Source organism: Salvelinus fontinalis, chromosome 4, assembly GCF_029448725.1.
Source record: "Salvelinus fontinalis isolate EN_2023a chromosome 4, ASM2944872v1, whole genome shotgun sequence".
In the NCBI taxonomy this organism is placed as follows: Eukaryota; Metazoa; Chordata; class Actinopteri; order Salmoniformes; family Salmonidae; genus Salvelinus; species Salvelinus fontinalis.
In genome coordinates, this window is record NC_074668.1 from 47,786,757 (window position 1) to 47,813,471 (window position 26,715).

The 26,715-nt window shown below is 43.4% G+C and overlaps 1 protein-coding gene across 2 annotated transcripts in view; it reads right to left on the reverse strand.

Moving 5' to 3' along the window:
- Positions 1-20,586, reverse strand: part of kremen1 (kringle containing transmembrane protein 1) — a 125,367-nt gene extending 104,781 nt beyond the window's left edge. For both annotated transcript variants that reach the window (XM_055920391.1, XM_055920390.1), the window contains exon 1: positions 20,083-20,586. In XM_055920391.1, the coding sequence (XP_055776366.1) occupies positions 20,083-20,164 (82 nt within the window). In that variant the 5' untranslated portion in view covers positions 20,165-20,586. The remainder of the gene's footprint in view (positions 1-20,082) is intronic.
- Between the last annotated feature and the right edge of the window lie 6,129 nt (positions 20,587-26,715).

The window sequence follows — 26,715 nt, forward strand, 5'->3', positions numbered from 1 at the left end:
TAACATTGGTCATTTATATTTGCGTAACTTTAAAAAATGGATTCATACATAGTATTAATTTTTTATTTCTGTGTCCATATTGTCCATGAGTTTCCAGTAGACAGAACATATGGTTCAAGAGAAAATAGCCTAATTCATGAAAAAAGCACCTAATCAACAATGGCATTATTTTCTATTAACTCTACAACTCTTCTAACTACTGACTTTTTTCACAACTGCCACCATTTTGACGCCAATAAAATTACAAACAATAAAATTGAAGTCGTACATTTACATACACCTTAGCCAAATACATTTAAACTCAGTTTTTCACAATTCCTGACATTTCATTCTAGTAAAAATTCCCTGTCTTAGGTCAGTTAGAATCACCACTTTATTTTAAGAATATGAAATGTCAGAATAATAGTAGAGAGAATGATTTATTTCAGCTTTTATTTCTTTCATCACATTCCCAGTGGGTCAGAAGTTTACATACACTCAATTAGTATTTGGTAGCATTGCCTTTAAATTGTTTAACTTGGGTCAAATGTTTCGGGTAGCCTTCCACAAGCTTCCCACAATAAGTTGGGTGAATTTTGGCCCATTCCTCATAACAGAGCTCGTGTAACTGAATCAGGTTTGTAGGCCTCCTTGCTCGCACACGCTTTTTCAGTTTTGCCCACAAATTTTCTATAGGATTTGTGATGGCCACTCCAATACCTTGACTTTGTTGTCCTTAAAGTATGATTGGGGTCATTGTCCATTTGGAAGACCCATTTTCAACCAAGCTTTAACTTCCTGACTGATGTCTTGACATGTTGCTTCAATATATCCACATAATTTCCCTCCCTCATGATGCCATCTATTTTGTGAAGTGCACCAGTCCTGCAGCAAAGCACCCCCACAACATGATGCTGCCATCCCCGTGCTTCACGGTTGGGATGGTGTTCTTCGGTTTGCAAGCCTCCCCCCTTTCCCTCCAAACATAACGATGGTAATTATGGCCAAACAGTTCTATTTTTGTTTCATCAGACCAGAGGACATTTCTCCAAAAAGTATGATCTTTGTCCCCATGTGCTGTTGCAAACTGTAGTCTGGCTATTTTATGGCGGTTTTGGAGCAGTGGCTTCTTCCTTGCTTTCAGGTTATGTCGATATAGGACTCGTTTTACTGTGGATATAGATACTTTTGTACCTGTTTCCTCCAACATCTTCACAAGGTTGATTTGCACTTTTTGCACCAAAGTACGTTAATCTCTAGGAGACAGAATGCATCTCCTTCCTGAGCGGTATGACGGCTGTGTGGTCCCATGGTGTTTTCTACTTGTGTACTATTGTTTGTTTAGATGAACGTACCTTCAGGCATTTGGCAATTGCTCCCAAGGATGAACCAGACTTGTGGAGGTCTACAATTTTTTCTCTCTGAGGTCTTGAGAGCTTTCTTTTGATTGTCCCATGATGTCAAGCAAAGAGGCACTGAGTTTGAAGGTAGGCCTTGAAATACATCCACAGGTACACCTCCAATTGACAAGCATTTTGTCAATTGGCCTATCAGAAGCTTCTAAAGCCATGACATAATTTTCAGGAATTTTCTTATATCTGAAATAATCTGTCTGTAAACAATTACATGCACAAAGTAGATGTCCTAACCAACTTGCCAAAACTATAGTTTGTTATAACAAGAAATTTGTGACTCCAACCTAAGTGTATGTAAACTTCCGACTTCAACTGTACATATTGACATAGTCAAATAAATAAGTGTGTAAAAAATATAAAGAATATTTCAATTTGAGAGACTCATATTAAACACCAATGGAATTCACTAAATTGATGGTTTATATGTAGGATAATGTTTTACAGCTTTGTCATTAAATGTTTTATTTAAAAATCATCCTATTGAATTATTTCACATGTGATAAGGCCACACAGAGGGCCAGAGGTAATTACAGATACCTGTGATAATCTGAAGTACCCAAAAGGGCCACTAGATGTCTTGTGATAGATTACATAAAATCCTTGAAAGATAAACTTGGAAAGTTTCCAGTATTATACCCTCCCTTTGCAACCCTAAACACAACAAGGAACTAAATCAGAGATCATCACCAGCCTTATAGCCCCCTTTCTTTTGTGTGTTTACCAGGCCATCTCCAATGTCTGGTCCTGACTTGTGAAAGTGAATCCTTATCGCTGTGGTTTGTGTGTGAGTGTATGTTTCACTGTGGTCTGTGTGGCTCTAGGAAGCTCCTCTGTACAGAGAATCAGATGTCTCCGGTCTAAGGTAGAGAGAGGGCATCCCAGTCCCACTACCATGCCTGAGAAAGAGGATCCATTACATGGATCTATTGAGGATCTAGTTTCATGGCATCGGCCGTGTGTGACCGCCCCTGGTTGCTCGACCAGTGCTCGGTCGACGCTGGGAATGGTGATGGTGCCACATAAACTGTCTGCTGGGCACTTGGGGTATTTGGAAGCACACACACACACACACACACACACACACACACACACACACACACACACACACACACACACACACACACACACACACACACACACACACACACACACACACACACACACACACGTTCAACCAACTTGTTGTTCATCTCAGAGAGGTTGGATGTATTCACCTCAAGAACACAGGGGATGTGTCCCAAATGGCACCCTATTCCCTATAGTGCACTACTTTTGACCAGGGTCCATATAGGGCTCTGGTCAAAGGTACTGTGTAGGGAATAGGATGCCATTAGAGACAGACAGCTAGCTAAATCAAGGCCTCTTGTCCTGTCAGGTCAGGTTTCAAACCCGTTGAGTTTCAGCCACATTCAAAGAGCTTCAATGCGCTGCAATGGGATATGACTGGCTCCCAGCTAAACGGCTTACAGGGTAAGACCTGGGTCGTAAAACAAGGTCCTGGAACCAAGATGTTCGTGTGGTTCTCCAAGGTTTAATCACTTACATAAATCATTGTGTCTGTTGAGCTCACACACAACTTTGATTCCGTAGATAGATATAGATATTGCAATGCAATCCCCCGTCCCACAATCCACTTAACTCTGACTAGTCCACTTAGCTAAGTCATGTCTATGTTCAGTGTACTCAGTGGTGTCCTCTCCCTGTCCTTGTTATGCCTTGCCTCGCACACTTCTGTGTCCAATCCACTACTATGTCAACTCCCTGTCTGTCCTGTACTCTCCTTGCCTTGTTCACATCTGTATCCTGTCCATTTAGCTGTGTCCACTCCCTATGTTGTCCAGATGTCCAGACATTGTCTTGTTATCTCCCATGTCCTGTCTACTACTTATCCCTGTCCACAGATCCCTGCTGTCCAACGTCAGTGGGTGTTTCCTGCATCTGCAGGAGGGGAAAGGCGACAATTTGCTGCTTCGGGCCGCAAAATGCCTGCTGGACCTAGATCAAGCCAAGCCAAGCCGAGGCACTGGCCTCTGCTGGAGGGAAATTGCTCTCCATTTATTTAGAGAGCCTGGGATTTCATTTGGTGTGTGTGTGTGTGTGTGTGTGTGTGTGTGTGTGTGTGTGTGTGTGTGTGTGTGTGTGTGTGTGTGTGTGTGTGTGTGTGTGTGTGTGTGTGTGTGTGTGTGTGTGTGTGTGTGTGTGTATTTAGAGAGGCTGAGCCTGTCATTCCTCAGCAGCAGGGCTGGAACAGAGAGCAAGCTACGTCCCAAATGGCACCCTATTCCTAATATAGCACACTACATTTGACCAGGGTCCATAGAGCTCTGATCAAAAGTAGAGCACTTGTATGGTCAGGGTGCCATTTTGGATGCAAACCAGAGACCTCAGTGGTTACCGGCTGAGGACCAAACACAACCCTTGTATAAAAAGACTGGAGTTCACAGGACAGGTCATGCCCCCCCCCCCCCCCCCCCCACACACACACACATGCACGCGCATAGGCAAACACAGACACAAACAGGTCATGCCTCAGTCTCACACACAGTAGCAATTGCAATTCTATATCCTGACAATGTGTGATTGGTTTTCGGCCCTCAAAACTGGAACTGTATGTGACACCACAGAAATACATGGTTGGGATTCGGTGCAGGTCTGGTGATTACTTTGAATAAGCTCCCAATCTCTAGTGGGTTATGATGTTGGAACCATGTTATACGTTCACATCGGAGAGAAAAGTAAACAGTTTATTTTACCTTAATAACACAACTATATGAAATCTTTTTTAATAGTATTCTAAAAGGGGAAGCAAGCAAAGCAAACACAATTGGTTTTGGGGTTTTACCGGGAATATAGAACCACAGTGTCTCACATAACTTGAACTTGGTTCTTTTTAGCCTGACACACTAGGAAGAATTGGAATACATTACTAACAGCGACCTATCAGAGCACTGACTCCGTTAGAATAGCAATGTATGTTCTCTTCATATCTACACGCCCGCAGCTGATAACAATGCATTTTGATTTCAACTCATTATATGAATCCAAAAGCTTAGGCACAAAAACTCATTATTTTGTGTAATTCTCCAATGCATCGAAACACACTTCCCTTCAGGGGCTTCCAATCCTAACCAAACATACTTTAAAATTCCATTCAGATGAATAAAATTGCATTTCAATAAGGAAAAACAATTGTGTGCTGTAGAGAGGGCATGTATGGTGCTATATGTAATGCTATTACTGTTCTTTGCGTATCTGCATTTACCCTGCGCTGCGTACGCCACGTCTCGAAGTGTGTTCAGTTTGATGGCCTGAAACATAGGCTGTGTTGCAAATGGAACCCTATTCCCTCCATTGCACACTACTTTTGACCAGGACCCATAGGGATTGGCGGGGCCCGGAGAGAATGTCAGTGGGAAATGAGAGGAGAGGCTCCTAATGCTTAAGCAAATGTCAAGGCACATAAGAAGACTGGGCCGATGAGGTGACAAACGCTGCTCATGCATAATGGCATTCAAATAAGAGAGGGATGGAGGAGGAGTGGAAGAGAGAGAGAGAGAGAGAGAGAGAGAGAGAGAGAGAGAGAGAGAGAGAGAGAGAGAGAGATAATGGCAGAGATAGAGGGAGAGGGGAATAAGAGAGAGGAAGATAGAGAGAGAGACGAAGAGAGAGAGAGAGAGAATGCAGTGCAGAGATGTTGATGTATCGCGCAACAACAGTATAGATAAAGTTCTAAAGGGTCAGGACAGTGAAGTACAGTTGAAATTGGACATGTCCAGGCACAAAACATCCCTGATTGATCTTGACCTACGTTTAACACAAAAATGTCCCAAGAAAAGTCATAGCTGGCAGCAGACAGAAAAAAGAACAGCGAATACACTCCCACCACCGAAACATTGTTTATGTCCTCCAGTCTTGGCAGTTGAGCATTGGACACACACACACATGCACGTGCGCACACAGACAAAAACACACAGAGTGTTGAGCCAAGCAGATGCTTGACAGCTTAATTCTGTGTAGAGGAGAAGAGGAGAAAGGAGAAGAGGAGTGTGAGCAGAGGAGAGAGCTGCCTTGCCGGATCAGGCCAGACTGAGTGACACAGTGAACATAAAACCACCTTGTTTGGGGCCCTTTTTCTTTTCTCTCTTCTCACAACACGCTTTACATATTCACCACATCTGTCATGTCCCCAATCTACTACCTAGAGAGAGGATAGGTGCCCCATTCGCCTCCTCATCCGACGAAGTGTCTCTGACTTTCAGAGATGAGACGGGACAGGGCCTCTGGCAGAAAGCGAATCTGACTCTGACACGGGGCGGGGAGGGAAAGAAAGAGGGAGGAAGGGCGGTAGAGAAAGAAACTTGCAGAGACTTTCTGACACATGAGAAGATGACAGGGGTGGTTTGCACAAGGTGAAAGAGAAAGAGATGGAAAGGAGTACGAACAGAGAATAACAGAGAGAGAGAGAGAATGAAAGAGACAGACAGAAGTAGAGACAGACAGAAGTAGAGACAGACAGACAGACAGACAGAAAGACAGACAGACAGAAGTAGAGACAGACAGACAGACAGAAGTAGAGACAGACAGACAGACAGACAGACAGACAGACAGACAGACAGACAGACAGACAGACAGACAGACAGACAGACAGAGACTGAAAAAGGGCTCCTGATCAAACACACAGAAGACAAAAAAAACATTCACAGCTACAGCTAGTCTAGACTCAGGCTTGGTAATAATAGTAATAATAATCCTAATCAGGACAGTGTACAATAAGGCTCCGTCCGTCAGGGTCTGTGGCTGCAATGGTAGCCTGTCCCAGGGCGTCGGCCGTAACCTGACCTCTGCAGGGCACCACCCAGGGGTCAACAGGAAGTAGCTACTGGGCCAGCGGCCGGACGCTAAGCCACATAACACAGACCAAAGTTAGCTTTTTCGTATGTTTCCTACTTCCAGCCAAACTGAACTCACTTTCAGCCAAATAAATATGAGGATTCCACTGAACTTCGGGCAGCCGTCGCAAGTCAGGGCATGCTGCAGAGTACTGGGAATGTAGGCAAATAGGGAGCACTCATATTATCTCTCTCTTCTCCTCTCTCTGTTTCTATACATGTCTCCATCTCCCATGTCTCTCTTCTCTTCCTCCTTCTCCACCCTTAAACTCTTTGCCTTTCAGAAGTCCTAACGCAACCTCTCCAAGCCCCAATCCTTCTGTCTCCATTCATGCAAACACATTGTTAGGATTGCTAACAGCACTGACAGCCTGAATCCACTAGTGTAGCGCATGAGACAACAAGATAGGCTAGGCATAGGATAGCAAGTAGATCCTAGCATATTATAGTACTAGGCTGCTAGTAATGCCCAGCCTGATCTCTCACTGCGGTGTGCCAGCTAGGCTTGGGCGGTATCCAGATTGTCATACCTTCATATTGACCTTGTGCCATCTTGGGATATTTGGTAATATCGGCACTAAACAAATGGGGCACTTTTTTAAAACCGCTGTAATCCGAAGGCTAGCAATGCTAACAAGTACATGTAAAATCTCGTAGAGAATGCTAACTAAATGTTAACGAGTGCATTGCGAACATTTCATATAGTCTCTGACCTAAACTATTCGCAGCACAGACATCCCAGGCTCATAAAGTTATACAAGTAACTCAAAAATGCTACTCGCAGTTTGCTGCACGCACAAAACAAATATTACACAACAGAGCTATTGATCCAGAAGGGGATTCTCTGCTGTTACTAAGCGAAGTTTGATTTTGTCAAAATTAAATTTGCAAAACAGATTAACAACTGCAGAGCACTTAGCACATTTTGGAATTAACTTCATAAGATATCTACCTGGCAAACATTTAGTTGTGGATTCCATACTGTAACTTCATCACCTGCTGCACACGTGCTGCACAACAGTGATAAAAGGCTCAGGTCTCTCTTTGTTGTGTGCTTGTAAACAAACACCGCATGACTGGAGACTACTGGACTTCTATCTGGAAACATATTGGTGTTAGTTTAGTTCGTGTGTTTTGTTTCCCTGTTGAAGTGAACATCTTCTGGCGTTCCATCAGAGACTTATGAGGGCAACATATGGGCCGGGGTATGCACTGATTATACATAGGAGAGGAGAGGAAGGAGACGAGAGGCGCACGCGCACACGCGCGCACACACACACACACACACACACACACACACACACACACACACACACACACACACACACACACACACACACACACACACACACACACACACACACACACACACACACACACACACACACCGCTCCACATACATTTAGTGGTTCACCAGTGTCTGCTGCACTGAAGCCCATCCGTGGTGAAGAGTTTAGAGTGGCCCCAAAAAACTAAAAAAGGACCACAAGGGCCACATGTGAAGCCTATAACCCACTGACACTCCCTGTGCTGAACAATATGGGTTAAACACACACATACGCACGTGTGCACGCAGTCATGCATGCACGCGCACACACATACATTCCAGCAGCCCTAAAACCCCCCCGTCTGTCTCCATCTACTTCTCTATCTCTATCCCTCCATCCTCCTGCTAACACATGGTCACATATGAGACCGAGGGTCTCACTGTTATCCTCAAAGAGGACCCAGCCCCTACAGCCCCATCATCGGCTATGAACCCAAATGGCACCCTATTCCCTATGGGTCCTGGTCAGATCTACTGCACCACATAGGGGACAGGCTGCCATTTGGGACGCAACCTCAGTCCCTCCCCCATCCTAATCAAACAGTCAGTCAGGACGCAAACTGTGACATAACCCAGTCAAAACATTTGACGCATGGGCGGCAGTTACGAGAGGAAGAGAGAGAGAGGGACCTAACTAGAGACAGACCCAGGGAAGAGTGAAGGGATGGGGGGTGAGGCAACACCTGGGCTGTAGGGGGGTAGAGAGCGAAAGGGATGGAGGAGAAGAAGGATGAGGGGGGAAAGAGAAAGTAGGAGAGAGGGGTAGAGAGACAGGCGAGAGGGGGGAGAGGAAGCAACACTTGGGCTGGACGGGGGAGAGAGGAGGGAGACGGGGGATGGAGGGAGAGAGACTATGGGGAAAGGGGAGTCAGGGGTGAGGACATGAGACCCCCGGGTCTTAGCATTGCGTGGTGACCCCTTTAAGACCTGAGCAGGAACATGGGGAGTTTATGAATGTCTTAGGGCCTAGGCCATGCCTCTACGTCTGATCTGGCCTGTACATATACCTACACACACAAGCGCACACAACTTGAGCCAGAAACTTGAGAAGTCATCACAAAAGCCCATTAATCTGTGTCTGTTTTGTAGCTTGCTTGCCAGAGTGGGAGAAAAAAACATTACACAAACAGTTACAACCCAGCGAGGACCGTTTATCAGTTACCACACTGTGCGCTGTTGGCCACACACACACACACTAACACAACACACACAGCTCCACTCCAGGCCAGTAATGTATCTGGCTGTCTGCTCTGCGATGCTCCTGACAGAGTGCAGGCTCTGTGAACTAGGCTGTGTTCTGCTGTTAAGCTGGCCCAGGATGGGTCTCGGAGCAGGAGCAGGGGAGAGCAAGAGAGTTGTGAGGTTGCTGGACACAGCGGGAGTCGGAGTAGGAGTCGGAGCAGGACTGAGGGGTCACGTTGCCAGATATGGTAGACGTAGGTAGCAGGAGAAAGCCATTTGGTTGCCAAATTCTGCTGCTCACCGTCAGTGTAGCACAGAGACAGCTAGGGGAGTCAGTCTGGACTGGAAGGAAATCCATCACTAGACACTCACTCTCCTCACTCCTCTTCCCCACTGCACTGGTTCAAAGTCAAAGAGGGGAATAAAGAGTCTAACGGGTGGTAGCTGCCTGAAGCTGTTTCTGGATAGCCCTCGATAAAGCAAAGATAGAAGGGAGGGAAAGGGGATACCTAGTCAGTTGCACTACTGAATGCATTCAACCAAAATGTGTGTCTTCCACATTTAACCCAACCCCCTCTGAATCAAAGAGGCGAAGGTGGCTGCCTTGGTCGACGTCCATGTCATCAGCGCCTGGGGAGCAGTTGCTGTCGGGGGATAACTCACCTTGCCGGCTCTGGGATTTGGTCCAACGGTCTTAACCGCTAGGCTAGCATACACACACACACACGCGTACACACAGAGGATCACAAGCACATATACTCCACACACCATACACATTGACACTAATCCAAACTCCTCTCCTTGATATGATTTCCATCTGAATGCAGTTTACGTCAGAACGTCATGCTGTTGCTTCATATGAGGGCAAGTCGGATGCTCTCTCTGAACAGAGAACACTCCTGACATGTCACATTAGCCCCGTCTTACAAGTTAGATCGCGCATCTCTACGTCACTACAGAGACTACTTCACAGCACGAGATAAGTAATGGCAAACCTAACGCTCTCTCCTGTTCAATCATTTCCTAACGCCATGACATTTCGCCCCTAGTATCCTGCCTGGATAACCACATCATGTTTTCACCAGGCCTTATTTTTGACAGTTCAGTTGCCTTCCCTTTTCCTCAGATATTCCTTCGTCAAACACCTACACTATTACCGGAAGTGCACACAAGGGGTGTTATTTTATATATTATTTGGGACTCACAAAGCAATGGCAACAGGGATCTTGATTCAGGAGGGGATTGGGTACCATTTTTTTTAGCTAACATTTCACTCATTGTCACTCCAGGGCTCCCGAGTGGCGCAGTGGTCTAAGGCATTGCATCTCGGTGCAAGAGGCATCACTACAGTCCCTGATTCAAATCCATGCTGAATCACATCTGGCTGTGATTGGGAGTCCGACAGGGCGGCGCACAATTGGGCCAGCAACGACTGGGTTTAGCCGGGATAGGCCGTCATTGTAAATAAGAATGTGTTTTTAACTGCCTTGCCTAGTTAAATAAAGTTGAATTAAATAAAAAATAAATGTCATTGCCAAAGAGACTGGTCTCCACGTTCTATATGCAGGTGGAGTTGGTTGTTGGAAATAATATTCATATTTTCCATGACAACATGTGGAGCCTCAAAAACAGAATTTGAATTATAACAAAGTAAAGAACAAACATGTAGCTGTTAGCTAGGCAAGTTGTTGTATTTTGAGGCTTAAACTTTGTGGTTGGAATTGCAGTATGTATTTAGTTTGAGAATTTAGACATGAGCTAGCACTTACAAATTTTGACAGACTGGTTTTGCATGTACAAACAAAAAACAGTTGCTTAGTAACCGGATACCAACCTGTTCTAAAAAAGTGAAGAGTTACAATATTTTAATAATTGTTGTGATTGGAGGATAGCTGTGAGGGTTATCGAATCAGAATCAACTCCTCTGTTCTCCTCGAGCTCATTAACGATAAGTATAACTATAAGTATAACTATAACGTATAGTCATAGACAGTGGCGTAGCATGCACCCCTGCAAGGGTTAGGGTTAAATTTCAACAGTAAACCGTCCAAGCCTAATGATGTTATGCAGAAAAATACACTACATGGCCAAAGGTATGTGGACACCTGCTCGTCAAACATCTCTTCCAAAATTATGGGCATTAATATATAGTTGGTCCCCACGTTGCTGCTATAACAGCCTCTACTCTTCTGGAAAGGCTTTCCACTAGATGTTGGAATATTGCTGTGGGGACTGAAGAGCATTAGTGAAGTTGGGCACTTGGCGTTCAAATTCATCTCAACGGTGTTCGATGGGGTTGAAGTCAGGGCTCTGTGCAGGCCAGTCAAGTTCTTCCACACCAATCTTGACAAACCACTTCTGTATGGACCTCGCTTTGTGCACTGGGGCATTGTCATGCTCAAACAGGAGAGGGCCTTCCCCAAAGTGTTGACACAAAGTTGGAAGAACAGAATTGTCTAGAATGTCATTGTACGCTTTAGCATTAAGGTTTTCCTTCACTAGAACTAAGGGGCCTAGCCCGAACCATAAAACAGCCCCAGACCATTATGCATTCGGACAGGTGGTGTTCTCCTGGCACCCGCCAAACCCAGATTCATCCGCCACACTGCCAGATGATGAAGCGTGATTCAGCAGCGAGCTCTACACCACTCCAGCCAACGCTTGGCATTAAGTATGGTGATCTTAGGCTTGTGTGAGGCTGCTCGGCCATGGAAACCCATTTCATGAAGCTCCCGACATGGTAATTAGTGTTGCAACCAAGGACAGACGATTTCAGCACTCGGCGGTCCCGTTATGTGAGCTTGTGGAGCCCACCACTTTGTGGCTGAGACGTTGTTGCACCAAGACGTTTCCACTTCACAATAACAGCACCTACAGTTGACTGGGGGACCTCTAGCAGGGCTGAAATTTGATGAACTGACTTGATGGAAAGGTAGCATCAAATAACAGTTCCACGTTGAAAATCACTGAACTCTTCAGTACGGGCCATTCTACTGTCAATGTTTGTCTATTTTATACACCTGTCGGCAACGGGTATGGCCATACATGAACTCAAAGATATTCAGCTGGCCTTGCAGTTATGATTTTTGTTTTGTTGTATTTCTGAAAACTTTTAAAGAATGTTTCTGGTAGATGTTTTCTAAGACCCCTTTTCCATCTGTTTATCCAGAAATCAAAGCCTTTACTTAAGCCTAATTTTTAAGATGGAGAATGGTAGAAAAATGCATCTATGCCTTTTAAATAGACTTTTAGCTTTCATTTAACACCCAATGTGATATGCTCCTATAAACCTCACATGTTGATGCTCATGGGTCCTTTCGATGGAAATGTCCGACTGCAAGGTTTCCCAAACTCAGGACCGAGTTTTGGTTTATGCCCTAGCACTACACAGCTGATTCAAATAGCCTCATCAGACTCACCTGGACTCAATCACCTGCCTGATTACCTTCCCTATATATGTCACTCCCGTTGGTTCTTTCCCTAGGTGTTTTGTTTCTGTTCCATTGTTTCATGTCTGTACACAACTCATGTTTCTTGACTTGTTCCTTGTGTTATTTATTATTAAAAGTCACTCCCTGAACATGCTTCCCGACTCCCAGCGTAAACGTTCCGGAATAACGCCACACCAAAGGGGAGCATCAGGGAGTATTTTATTTTTTTAAATGTCAGGCTCCCGCACCTCGGAAGCCCCTCGTCAGGCTCGCGTGCCTCGGAGGTTTTAGGGTTTTAGGTAACGTAATTACAAGGCACAAGGCAATATTTCTTAAACTTACAAAATGTAAACAATAACTCCAAAACTAAATATTAGTGTTGCTATTAGTTGCCAGGGGTGTTTACGTCAACATTATTGTGTTTTGTTGTATTTCTGATACCTTAAGACTTTTTCTGGTAGATGTTTTTCTAAGACCCCTTTTCCATCTGTTTATTCAGAAATCAAAGCCTTTACTTATGCCTAATTTCTAAGATGGATAATGGTAGAAAAATGCATCTATGCCTTTTATATAGACTCTTAATTTGATATGCTCCTATAAACTTCATATGTCGGTGCTCATGGATCTTTTCGATGGAAAAGTCCTACTGCAGGGTTTCCCAAACTCGGTCCTGGGGCCCCCCTGGTTGCAGGTTTTGGTTTATGCCCTAGCACTACACAGCTGATTCAAATAACCGATTCATCATCAAGCTTTGATTATTTGAATCACCAGTATAGTGCTAGGGTAAAAAACTATATGTGCACCCAAGTTTGGGAAACCTTGCCCTACTGCATAGTTACAGTAGGGATGACAACCCTATCTGTACTGTACAGGAGACAAGATATGAAAGGACAATTTGCTTCGGGATGAATTCAATTTGAGTGGCACATAGGGAAAGTCTGTGTGTGTGTGTGTGTGTGTGTGTGTGTGTGTGTGTGTGTGTGTGTGTGTGTGTGTGTGTGTGTGTGTGTGTGTGTGTGTGTGTGTGTGTGTGTGTGTGCCTGTGCATGTTGTCTACACTCAGAAATGTTTGTTCTACTTGATCTAAAATGTATTTGGGGAAAACATCCAAAATAGAGAGAACATCATCACCTCCATCATCAGCACACTGAGTTGCTCTATGACAAATATGCAACAGAAAACAGAATAGATTTTCCAGATGCAAAGGATGTATAAAATATGATTATATACCCAATATCTATTATGCAGAGGGTATATAGATATTATACAGTTAACATACAGAATAATTTAGGCCAGAATTCAGTATTGTGGACTAGGGCTCTCTGTCCATTGCAGGCAAAGAGGGGGAATACCATAGTTTACAGTGGTAATACAAAGGTACACATGGGAGCACTAATATATGTAGCCCAGATGGTCAGACCTCTCATTGGAATCAAAGGTAATATTAAGAAACAAAAAAAAAGGAGGATTTGCTGTTTAGAAATTAAACACAAGACAAAATACAGCATCAGAAATATTGGTTTATGTGTTAATCATTATTAAATATTCAAATGAAACGAATTCTTTATTCTTCTCTTAAAAAGGGGAGGTCAAGACCTCCCGAGTGGCGCAGTGGTCTATGGCACTGCGTCGCATTGCTGTGCCACTAGAGATTCTGGGTTAAAGTCCAGGCGTGTCGCAGACTGCCGCGACTGGGAGACTCACGGGGTGGTGCACAATTGGCCCAGCGTCGTCCGGGTTATCGGAGGGCTTGGCCGGTAGGGATGTCCTTGTCCCATTGCACACTAGCGACTCCTGACATGGTCGCCAGGTGTACAGTGTTTCCTCCGACACATTGGTGCGGCTAGCTTCCGGGTTAAGTGGGCATTGTGTCAAGAAGCAGTGCGGCTTGGCTTGGTTGGGTTGTGTTTCGGAGGACGCATGGGTCTTGACCTTCGCCTCTCCCGAGTCCGTACGGGAGTTGCAGCGATGAGACAAGACTGTAACTACCAATGAAATTGGGGAGAAAATGGGGTAAAAAAATGTTTTGAAACATAATACAAGAATACAGTTGCATGGTATTTGCGTAATTTCTCTGCAGTGTTCATTTATGTTTTTCAGTCTGAATACGGAAGATAAATTGAAGTTGGCGTGTCGATGTCTCAGCGTCTGACTCTGTATAGCAAGGAAGGCTTCAAGTTCATATTCTGGAAGGAGGGAATCCAGGTGTCACCGTGGGGAGTCCACATTCTATTACAAATGTGGCCAACTCAACCCATTCATAAGGAATGAAATAAATAACAGCTAATGACTCTGGCCCACTGTCAACCCAATACCTTGGACAATATTGCATTATTAGCCTACTTTATTACAATGATTGGATATTACTAGAGGAGCCTATATTGAACAATTTATACACATTTCAGAATAAAGTCAATGACCTACAACGTCTGTGGTGGGCAATACAAATGCGCCATCAACAATAGCATTTGTCATAAGACAATGGACTTGGGCTGTTCCTTTCTGAATTTAACCAGTGACAGGTAGCACCAGCCTTTCAGCATCTGCTACAATGTACAGTGGGCTATACGAAACATGCCACTAGAAAGGTCGGGAGACGCATAGAAATTATTATGTGTAATGTTGTGTTGTACGCTACAAGTGCAGAGCATTGTCGCATATTCACAGGCTATGAGAAGTGCACCATATTGTATTCAAATACAGTCATACATTAATTTCAATTCGCAAAGAATTTCACACCAATAGCCTAATCTTTCCATTTAGCGTCTTGGGAGGAAATTCTCAGGCGGCTGAAAAAAGTACGCAGCGTACCTCGTAACTTTTAAAGGCTTCTTCTAGCGGATGTGTTGGATAAAGACACACACTGGGAGAAGAAACAACAGCAGAATAAGTTTCTGATCAACTTACCAGTGTCGAACTGTCTGGAAGCAGTCGAAGGTAAAAACCCAACTAGTAGAAGGGCAGCAGTATTTGTCAAAAATGAATCCAGTCGCTCGTGTCTTTGAGAAAGAAAGAGCGGGGACTTGTCTAGGGTACGGTAGAGTCGTGTTCCGAACGGAGCAGAGAGTGTTCGGAGCTTCGGACGCAGGTGAACTGTTGGTCTGAACGCAGCCTGATGCGGACTGATGCGGTCAGTCGTTTTGTGTGGGTAGAGGTGTCGTTCCTAGCTCGCGTTTAAAGTCTGTGAAGTGAACTCCAAGGCAGGCAGGTCTAAACACACAAAGACACGAGAGAGATCGTAGAAAGCAAGCAGGGGATCCTAGTCAGGTTCCTGTGCCTCAGCCGGTTCAACAGGTTCCCGCGCCTCACCATAAGCAACCGGTTCCTGGTCCTCGGAACCGTCCCTCTGGTTGGTGTCCTGCGGCTGGAGCCGAGTGTCAAGGAGGGGATACAGTCACGTATACTCCCTCTCCAGCACTCGAGGTCGTCAGGCTGCTCATTATTACGCACACCTGTCACCATCGTTACCCACATCAGCGCCTCATCAGACTCACCTGGACTCAATCAACTGCCTGATTACCTTCCCTATATATGACACTCCCTTTGGTTCTTTCCCTAGGTGTTACTGTTTCTGTTCCGTTGTTTCATGTCTGTACGCTACTCGTGTTCCTTGTTTTGTTCCTTCTGCTATTTATTATTAAACGTCACTCCCTGAACTTGCTTCTCGACTCCCCCGAACACAAACGTCAATAACAGAATAATAACTGCAGTTCAACCGGCTTCGGGTTGTTCCTAGGGCCCGACGCACACACACGCACACACACCGCGAAAGCAAACATGACCATCTTTCAGCAAAACTCAAAACTCCACTGTTACAGCTTTGACACGAAACGACTTCCATTTGTGTGTACGAGTGTCAAGTGTCTCTGCGGCTGCCAAGCAAACTTTCTCTCTCTGAGCTTTGCTCCTGGTTGGTTAGAGAGGAGAATGGTATGTGGGAGTCCAAGCGGCTGGGCCCGTTTATAAAGCCCTTAAAGACACTCAGCCCTGAAAACCAATGTGTGCGTCCCAAATGGAACCCTATACCCTTTATAGTGCACCAATTTTGACCAGGGCCCATTGGGCTCTGGTCAAGAGAAGTGCACTATACTGTATAGGCAATAGGGTGACATTTGAGACGCAGTAAGTGTAAAAAGGAGGCAGAGATGATGAGTGTTTAAGCCTCAGCTATATATCTTCCTTCAACACCTACGACACAGTAAGCCTGTAGCTATAAGTGCTTGGCAATTCTACGGAAATTGAATTATGCCCCAAAAAACATTGATTTTAACAAACCATACTCTATGCAACTCTCAACTCTTTGGGTGGCAGGTAGCCTAGTGGTTAGAGTGTTGGACTAGTAACTGAAAGGTTACTAGATCGAATCCCTGAGCTGACAAGGTAAAAATCTGTCATTCTGCCCCTGAACAAGGCAGTTAACCCACTGTTCCTAGGCTGTCATTGAAAATAAGAATATGTTCTTAACTGACTTACCTAGTTAAATTTGTTTTAAAAAATGCACAAGGACTACATTTAACAATGTCCACTGAAAAATGTACAAAAACACATTTCTTGGTAGAACTGTGCAAATGCAAACTTTGGTAAAGGAATTACGGTCAAATGTCTCTCAGGTGTTTATGTGACCACGTTTTCCAAAACCTCTGTTAAATATCTGCCCTGAATTAAGATTCAGAGATGTCTGCAGAAAGAATGGGGTGTCAGCTAGGACACGGCACCTTGAGTTTGAAAAAATACATTTTGGTTATTGAGCTACAGTAAGTGAATTGGATTTACACCCGGTAACGGAATTATGGTAACAGAATTACATCATGGGTCCCTGATCTGTACTACAGAAATGCATAATTATAGATATGAACGTCATTCTCCTCATGTTTCACAAGTTTTGACACAGTGCAGCACAGTAGAGTAGAGTGCAGTACAATACCGCACAGCAGAGCAGAGTAGGGTAGAGTTCAGTACAGTGAAGTAAAGTCGATTTAGTTCTGTACAGTAGAGTACAGTAGAATATTCTGTACTCTACTGTACTATACTCTGCTTTTCTTTACTGTACTGTATTGTACTGTACTACTGTATTTGACTGTACTCTACTGTGCTCTACTCACTGTACTATATTGTATTGTACTTTATTGTGTTGTACTGTAGTCTACTGTGCTCTACTATCTGTACAGTTCTGTACTCAGTACTGTGCTATATTGTACAGTACTATTCTGTTCTTTACTCACTGTACTGTAGTCTACTGTCCTGTGCTATCCAAACTTGTGAAACATAAGTCTATGATAGGTTCAGATTTGGTCCAGTGTGGACGTTAGAGTTTTTTTTTTATCACTTTTTTTGTGCAATTTTCACAAGTATATGGTACATTTTCACCACTCTTAGTACAAAACTCCAAACAGATCATCAAAAAGGCAGTTGTTTCAAAAACGCTAAGTACATTTTTAATTGACTAAGTACAACACAAAATCATACAGTACATTTTTCACCAAACTTAATCAGTGTATCATCTAGAAATACATGTTTCGCATTACAATACATTTTCATATAAAGTAATTGCCTTTCATAATGCAATGCGCAAATTACTTTTGATATGATTCTTTTATCTTTTGTTAAAATACATTTTACTGTTACTTAATGCAACTGCTCTTAATTTATGATCACTTAAATGTTTGATAAACCTATAGATTTTACATGTAAACCGGTTAGTCTACTACAGATTTTGAAAACTACATGTATGTCTGTAAAGTAGAAACATAAAAGTATGATATATATTCAAATGTACTACTATGATGATAAGATTAAGTATTCTTTTTTTATCTGATATTGACAAGATCAGAGATGTAACGTATGTAACAAATTAAATCCAAGTTTATTGGTTGCGTACAGAGATTTGCAGATGTTACAGCAGGTGCAGCGAAATGCTTGTATTTCTAGTTCGTATAGTGCAGTAATACAATATCAATACACAAATAATCCCAAAAGGTCAAAACAAGAAGGAAATGCATCGCCTATACAGTAAACATTTCCCCAAATTGAAGTTAATAGGGTCTTTTGGATGGGGGAGGTTCACACTGCGTGCGCGCGAGAGAGAGAGAGAGAGAGAGAGAGAGAGAGAGAGAGAGAGAGAGAGAGAGAGAGAGAGAGAGAGAGAGAGAAAAACTCTTAAATACATGCAAGATCCTCAAATAGAAAAGTCCTACCGCAGGGTTTCCCAAACTCGGTCCTGGGCCCCCTTTGGGTGCAGGTTTTGGTTAATGCCCTAGCACTACACAGCTGATTCAAATAACCGATTCATCATCAAGCTTTGATTATTTGAATCACCAGTATAGTGCTAGGGTAAAAAGCACAATGTGCACCCAAGTTTGGGAAACCTTGCCCTACTGCATAGTTACAGTAGGGATGACAACCCTATCTGTACTGTACAGGAGACAAGATATAAAAGGACAATTTGCTTCGGCATAAATTCAATTTGTATGAGTGGAACATGGGGAAAGTCTGTGTGTGTGTGTGTGTGTGTGTGTGTGTGTGTGTGTGTGTGTGTGTGTGTGTGTGTGTGTGCGTGCGTGCGTGCGTGCGTGCGTGTGCGTGCGTCCGTGTGCCTGTGCATGTTGTCTCCACTCAGAAATGTTTGTTCTACTTGATCTAAAATGTATTTGGGGAAAACATCCAAAATAGAGAGAACATCATCACCACACTGAGTTGCTCTATGACAAATATGCAACAGAAAACAGAATAGATTTTCCAGATGAAAAGGATGTATAAAATATGATTATATACCCAATATCTATTATGCAGAGGGTATATAGATATTATACAGTTAACATACAGAATACTTCAGGCCAGAATTCAGTATTCTGGACTAGGGTTAGGGTTCTCTGTCCATTGCAGGCAAAGAGGGGAATACCATAGTTTACAGTGGTAATACATAGGTACACATGGGAGCACTAACATATGTAGCCCAGATGGTCAAACCTCTCATTGGAATCAAAGGTATAATTAAGAAAGAAAAAAATTAACAGGAAAGCAGGAGGATTTTCTGTTTAGACATTAAACACAAGACAAATTACAGCACCAGAAATGTTGATTTATGTGGTCATCAATATTAAATATTCAAAACAAACAAATTCTTTATTTTTCTCTTAAAAGAGGGGGCTCGTTTTGAAACGAGGGAATCCAATGTCGCTATGGGGAGTCCATATTGTATTACAATGTAGCCAACTCAACTCATTCATAAGGAATGTAATAAATAACAGCCAATGACTCTGGCCCACTGTCAACCCAATACCTTGGACAATATTGCATTATTAGCCTACTTTATTACAATGATTGGATATTACTAGAGTAGCCTATATTGAACAATTTATACACATTTCAGAATAAAGTCAATGACCTACAACGTCTGTGGTGGGCAATACAAATGCGCCATCAACAATAGCATTTGTCATAAGAAAATGGACTTGGGCTGTTCCTTTCTGAATTTAACCAGTGACAGGTAGCACCAGCCTTTCAGCATCTGCTACGATGTACAGTAGGCTATACAAAACATGCCAGTAGACAGGTTGGAAGACGCATATAAAGAATTCTGTGTAATGTTCTGTTGTACGCTACAAGTGCAGAGCATTGTAGCATATTCACAGGCTAAGATAAGTGCACAAATTCAGTCATACAGTAAATTATATTCGCAAAGAATTTCACACCAATAGCCTAATCTTTCCATTTAGCGTCTTGGGAGGAAATTCTCAGGCGGCTGAAAAAAGTACGCAGCGTACCTCGTAACTTTTAAAGGCTTCTTCTAGCGGATGTGTTGGATAAAGACACACACTGGGAGAAGAAACAACAGCAGAATAAGTTTCTGATCAACTTACCAGTGTCGAACTGTCTGGAAGCAGTCGAAGATAAAAACCCAACTAGTAGAAGGGCAGCAGTATTTGTCAAAAATGAATCCATCGCTCGTGTCTTGGAGAAAGAAAGAGCGGGGACTTGTCTTGGGTACAGTCGTGTTCCGAACGGAGCAGAGAGTGTTCGGAGCTTCGGACGCAGGTGAACTGTTGTTCTGAACGCAGCCTGATGCGGACTGATGCGGCCAGTCGTTTTGTGTGGGTAGAGGTGTCGTTCCTAGTTCGCGTTTAAAGTCTGTGAAGTGAACTCCAAGGCAGGCAGGTCTCAACACACAGACACAAGAGAGATAGTAGAAAGCAAGCAGGGGATCCTATTTCGAATCATGTGACAGGAAATCGTGGCAATGGATTCAACCTGCAACGTTGGGCAGTGAGAGAGAGAGTGTGTGTGTGTGTGTGAGAGAGAGAGAGATCATAAAGCCCATTGAATTAAATTGAGACAGTAAAGTGGGAGTCATTGGAGGGTTTGCATGTCAGAGCAGTTTTAGTGCCTCAGTAAAATAATAACACATTAATAAAACTGGTTCATTTATTTAACTTTCTTTTATCAGGGAATAAGGTTGAGAATACATGAGGGGCGAAGTTGGAATTCAGCCAGGGACACTGGGGTTAACACCCCTACTGTCACAAATGCCTTGGGATCTTCAGTGACCACAGAGCCAGGACCTTGGTTTAGTTTGACTTGATGTGCAAGACTCATTGAAACTCTCTGAAACTCTCTGTAACTCACTGAAAGTCTCTGAAACGTACTGTTCATGCCACACAGCTACTACCATTTACTGTGGAGAACTGATTATTTCGGACTGTCTGGAGTCTGAAATGAGAGGCTCAGTGTGAGGATGAATAGATGGAGAAAGCAGTTTATGCTCATTTCAAAAGGTTTCTTCCCTCACTATACTGACCATGCTATAGCTTTGTTCCTGTAAGTTACCCTCAGGGCGTGCCAGGATGAACCATGACATATTCAATGATCCTGCTCCATTTTGAGACAAAGTGGGACGTAATCCGGAAGTCCCCGTAAAATGTGTTGTATTGAAAAACAAATTATGTTTACAGTAGCTTATTTGCAATAGAAATCTGGTTTCAGGCTATTGGAGGGGGTGAAACCACAATTTTTTGAAGCAAATAAAAAGCTTAGAATGGAGTTTAAACATAAGCAGCCTTGAACTTATATTTGGATAGATGCTCTACAGACTATCTACAGTAACATTTCAACTAACTATCTACTAACCTTAACCCTAGCTCTAACCCTAACCATAATCCTTATCCTAACCCTACATTTTCATAAACCTAACCGTAACCTTAGCAAGCAGTTGCTTATCAACAATAGTTTATTGATAGTATGACCACCAGTAGAGCATCTACAGATGGAAAATCCTAACTTTCCAAATAAAGTGTGACCACCCTTTTTTACCATTTATAGCTTAGTAATCGGTTATCATGCAGAAAACAGGTGCCGAATTATACTTTAGTCCTAAATGCTCTAGTAATTCTACCGCTTGACCTTCTCTCACTACTTCCCAAACGTTGTTAGCAGAACAGCACCCTCATGTGTTCATCGTAATATCACAATTAGGAAATATTGCTGTCCTCTGCTCTGTCGGACACATGCACGACATGAATGCATGCACACACACACACACACACACACACACACACACACACACACACACACACACACACACACACACACACAGACACACAGACACACAGACAGACAGACAGACAGACAGACAGACAGACAGACAGACAGACAGACAGACAGACAGACAGACAGACAGACAGACAGACAGACAGACAGACAGACAGACAGACAGACAGACAGACAGACACACACACACACACACACACACACACACACACACACACACACACACACACACACACACACACACACACACACACACACAGAGATTCAGAAAACATTCAGGACCCTAAAATAGAATATCCATTATGATCTTACCAACCCAACCTCACCAACAGAAATATAACATAGTTGCCAGAACTCACAGAGTTGGCTGGTTGGTTGGGTTGTTTGGGAGGGTACACTATATAACACTGCACTGGGAAAGTAATAATCCTGGGTGACTCGTGACCTTTGGAGATGGAAGTTACACAGTATCCTCAAGCTGCTACATGGCCACCATGAGGCCACACTGCCTTTAAGTCGACACTACACTGTCGACTTAGAGTGGATCTCTACATACAGTCTATGATTCACAAATGTATTCATTTTTTGGAAAACCAAATAATTATTAATAAAAACAGTCAATATGAACTATTCTAAGGGACACTAAATCATTGTTTCATACAGTAATAATAAAAGACGGAAGAAGGGCCATAATATTTTACATTGACTTCTTTAAGTTATTTGAATATTCTCTGTGTGCCAATTTCATACTTTTCAAAATTTCTACTGAATCCCATTAAAATACTTATCTTACTCCCATTGCTCCTCACTACTATTACTCCTTTCATAGAGGATAATGGTGATAAGCAGCCTACAGTGAGCAGGGTTGGAGCCTTTGTCTATCCTCTTCTCTGTGCGGAATCACGTTGTTCCTCTCTCCTCTCCTCTCCTCTCCTGTCTGTACACGCTGCCTGCTTGCATTCCTTGTGGTCAACTGGAGTTACAGCAACCCTGCTATTTGTCTTTCATCCTGCACTCTCCTGATGAAACACTGTATGCCCTCTTACATGCATACATCAAAATTGCACTTTAGGGTTTGGTGGGGTGAGCCAAGACTAGTCATATCTACAGACGATCCGGAGTGGAGTGTAGTGCTCATAGCGATTATATTTCAGTGAACCCTATATTTCTGAAATTAAATCATTTTTCTGAGGTGAAAAGTCTAGGATAGGGGGCTCTCATTGGTGTTTATATTCTAGAGTCTTATGAGTTGGGCCTAACCTTGCGAAGGGGAAATATGCGTAACATGAATATGAAAATGTAAATGCGATTGCCTTATTGGATGAGCTGTTTTATTATCCAAGAGCAAGAGAGCGAGAGACGGAAAGAAAGAGAGACAGAGAGAAAAAGAGAGACAGAGAGAAAAATAGAGAGAGACGGAGAGAGGGCGCCCAATTAACATTACATGGGGACTATGTAAGGGAAAATCAATCAGGGGCTATGCGTGGAAGGTGTGTTCCACGACACGCTAGCAGAGTGGAACTATCCTTCCACGGAGTTGCATTATTTTCCAGAGAACGCATAGAGCCCCGAGTTGATCATCCCTTTTATACCATGGCTATAATTTAACACATTTGCTGCTAGAAATGTGTTAATTTGCAGGAAGAAATGTGTTCAACATCCACTGAAGTAGAAAGCAAGTTTACTAGATAGCTACAGTAGTTGCCTTGGTCACCAAACAAACAGACTTGCTAGTTTAGCTAACCAAACCCTCACGCCTAGCTTGTTATTATGAAAATCATCAATGCCAATAACGTTAATGTTTTCAATTTGACTTTTGCTTTCAAAATCAGCTCAAACTAATGGTGCTTTCAAGACAACTGGGAACTAGGTCAAATCATGACGTCAGTGATCTTCAGGTCTTCCCCAGTCCGAGCTATTTTGTTTCTGAGTTCCCAGTTGTTATAAACACGGCAATAGAACATGTAAGAATGAACTGGCCATTGAATTCTACCATGCTAATATACTGTGCATTATAGGGAAATAATGCATGCTGTAGAATTCCCTTCAAGCCAATCATGAACGAGTATTCAACAATGCCATGGTATGATTAATTATAAAACAGGTTCTTTGGATCCTAGATTCTGATTGGTTGTTAGCAGGGAGTTACTCACCACAATCCCCGGGTAATGCCTATTAACAGTTCCATTTGAATGATCAATGCACATCTACTGTCCCACACCCCAGCCAGGCAATTCATAAACTTAAAAAATAAAAAAATAAAAAATCCGCAAGATTCTAGCCTAGAAAATTGGTTTGCAACAGTTGGGGTTTGTCTGAAGCTTGCTGCTTTGCACAGGTTCTCCAACCTGTGCAACAATGTTGAAGTTGTTTTTCTTTTGCGATCTCCACCATGCCATAGAGAATGAACGTGTCCGGACGAGAATGACAGCTTATCTGAGCCAGGCAAATTCATTTATCAGGATCATTATAATGGATATATCCAAAGAAATTGCAATAGAAACAAAGGTAAAACAAACAAAAATGCACATAGTTTGCTGTCATATCAGCTGCTTGATGTGATTGTGTGTTAGCTTTAGTTGACTAGCTAGCAAAGGAGAAGTAGCTAGCATCCATAGAAACCTTTTTGGCTTAGAATGGACGACCAGTCCGTTTATCAACCATGCCAATAGAATGGCCCATTTGGCTAGCAACTTCAAAATCTCAGAACTAATGTAACATCCGGTTTGGAGCGAGCGGTCGCATTTGCATTCGCTCTGCAGGTAGTATAACTTTTCATTTCATTTTCATTACATTTCATTACATTTCATTATAGTACAACGGTTTAATTTGTCTAACCTTAGCAATTTCTTCTTAGCTAGCTACTTAGCCGTCTGTGTATAAAAGATAATTGCGTAATTATCGTATTCCGTCGTCTATCGTAGTCCACACTGCTATCTGCCCAGCAGCTAGCAAACGTCCACCGTCTACCGAATAGTAGTATAAACTTTTCATTACATTTCATTATAGTACAACGGTCTGATTTTCATTTTCACTACAGTACAACGGTTTGATTTGTTTGATCTTAGCTAGCTACATAGCCGTCTTTGCATCAAACATAATTGTGTAGTTATTGAGGTTCGCCAGCCAGCTATTTTCGCCCTAACGTAACGCAACGTAGCCAACACTGCTAGCTAGCCAGCTTGCCACCGAATAGCAGCATTGTAGAAACGAGTGCATTACAACGGAACGACTTGATCAGTGTAGTGTTGGCTGACTACACAGTTGTCTTTGCTATCTTTGATTTGTATTTGTTCGATCTTAGCTAGCTACTTAGCTGGCTCCATAGCCGTCTTTGTATCGGTGATAATTGTGTAGTTATCAAGGTTCGCTGAGGTTCGCTAGCCAGGTATTCTCGCCCTAACGTAACGTAACGTAACGTAGTCAACCCTGCTAGCTAGCCAGCTAGCCACCGATTAGCAGCACTGTAGAAACGATTACATTACAACGGAACGACTTGACTTGTGTAGTGTTAGCTAGCTACATAGTTTTCTTTGCTATCTTTTTATCTAAGATAATTGTGTAGCTTTGAGTAATTATCGGTTAGCTAGCCAGCTATTTTTCGCCTGCCGCGCTGCCGTCCTCCTACCTAGCCAACACTGCTAGCTAGCCAACTTCTACCGAATAGCAGCACTGTAGAAACTTACATTACAACGGGACGACTTGATTAGCGTAGTGTTAGCTAGTTGTCTTTGCTGTCCTTGTATCCATGATAATTGTGTAGTTTAGAGAAATTTAGTGAAATTGTCGAGGTTACCTAGCCAGCTTCACTTTCAACAACGTAGCCACTGCTAGCCAGGCTACTTCACCAGCCAGCAGTACTATATCATTTTAGTCAATAAGATCTTGTATTTTATTTTTATTTTTTTGCAACGTAAGCTTAACTTTCTGAACATTCGAGACGTGTAGCCCACTTGTCATTCTAATCTCCATTGCATTAGCGTAGCCTCTTCTGTAGCCTGTCAACCATGTGTCTGTCTATCCCTGTTCTCTCCTCTCTGCACAGACCATACAAACGCTTCACACCGCGTGGCCGCGCCCACCCTAACCTGGTGGTCCCAGCCCGCACGACCCACGTGGAGTTCCAGGTCTCCGGTAGCCTCTGGAACTGCCGATCTGCGGCCAACAAGGCAGAGCTCATCTCAGCCTATGCGTCCCTCCAGTCCCTCGACTTCCTGGCACTGACGGAAACATGGCTCACCACAGATAACACTGCTACTCCTACTGCTCTCTCTTCGTCTGCCCACGTGTTCTCGCACACCCCGAGACCTTCTGGTCAGCGGGGTGGTGGCACCGGGATCCTCATCTCTCCCAAGTGGTCATTCTCTCTTTCTCCCCTTACCCATCTGTCTATCGCCTCCTTTGAATTCCATGCTGTCACAGTTACCAGCCCTTTCAAGCTTAACATCCTTATCATTTATCGCCCTCCAGGTTCCCTTGGAGAGTTCATCAATGAGCTTGATGCCTTGATAAGCTCCTTTCCTGAGGACGGCTCACCTCTCACAGTTCTGGGTGACTTTAACCTCCCCATGTCTACCTTTGACTCATTCCTCTCTGCCTCCTTCTTTCCACTCCTCTCCTCTTTTGACCTCACCCTCTCACCTTCCCCCCCTACTCACAAGGCAGGCAATACGCTTGACCTCATCTTTACTAGATGCTGTTCTTCCACTAACCTCATTGCAACTCCCCTCCAAGTCTCCGACCACTACCTTGTATCCTTTTCCCTCTCGCTCTCATCCAACACTTCCCACACTGCCCCTACTCGGATGGTATCGCGCCGTCCCAACCTCCGCTCTCTCTCCCCCGCTACTCTCTCCTCTTCCATCCTATCATCTCTTCCCTCTGCCCAAACCTTCTCCAACCTATCTCCTGATTCTGCCTCCTCAACCCTCCTCTCCTCCCTTTCTGCA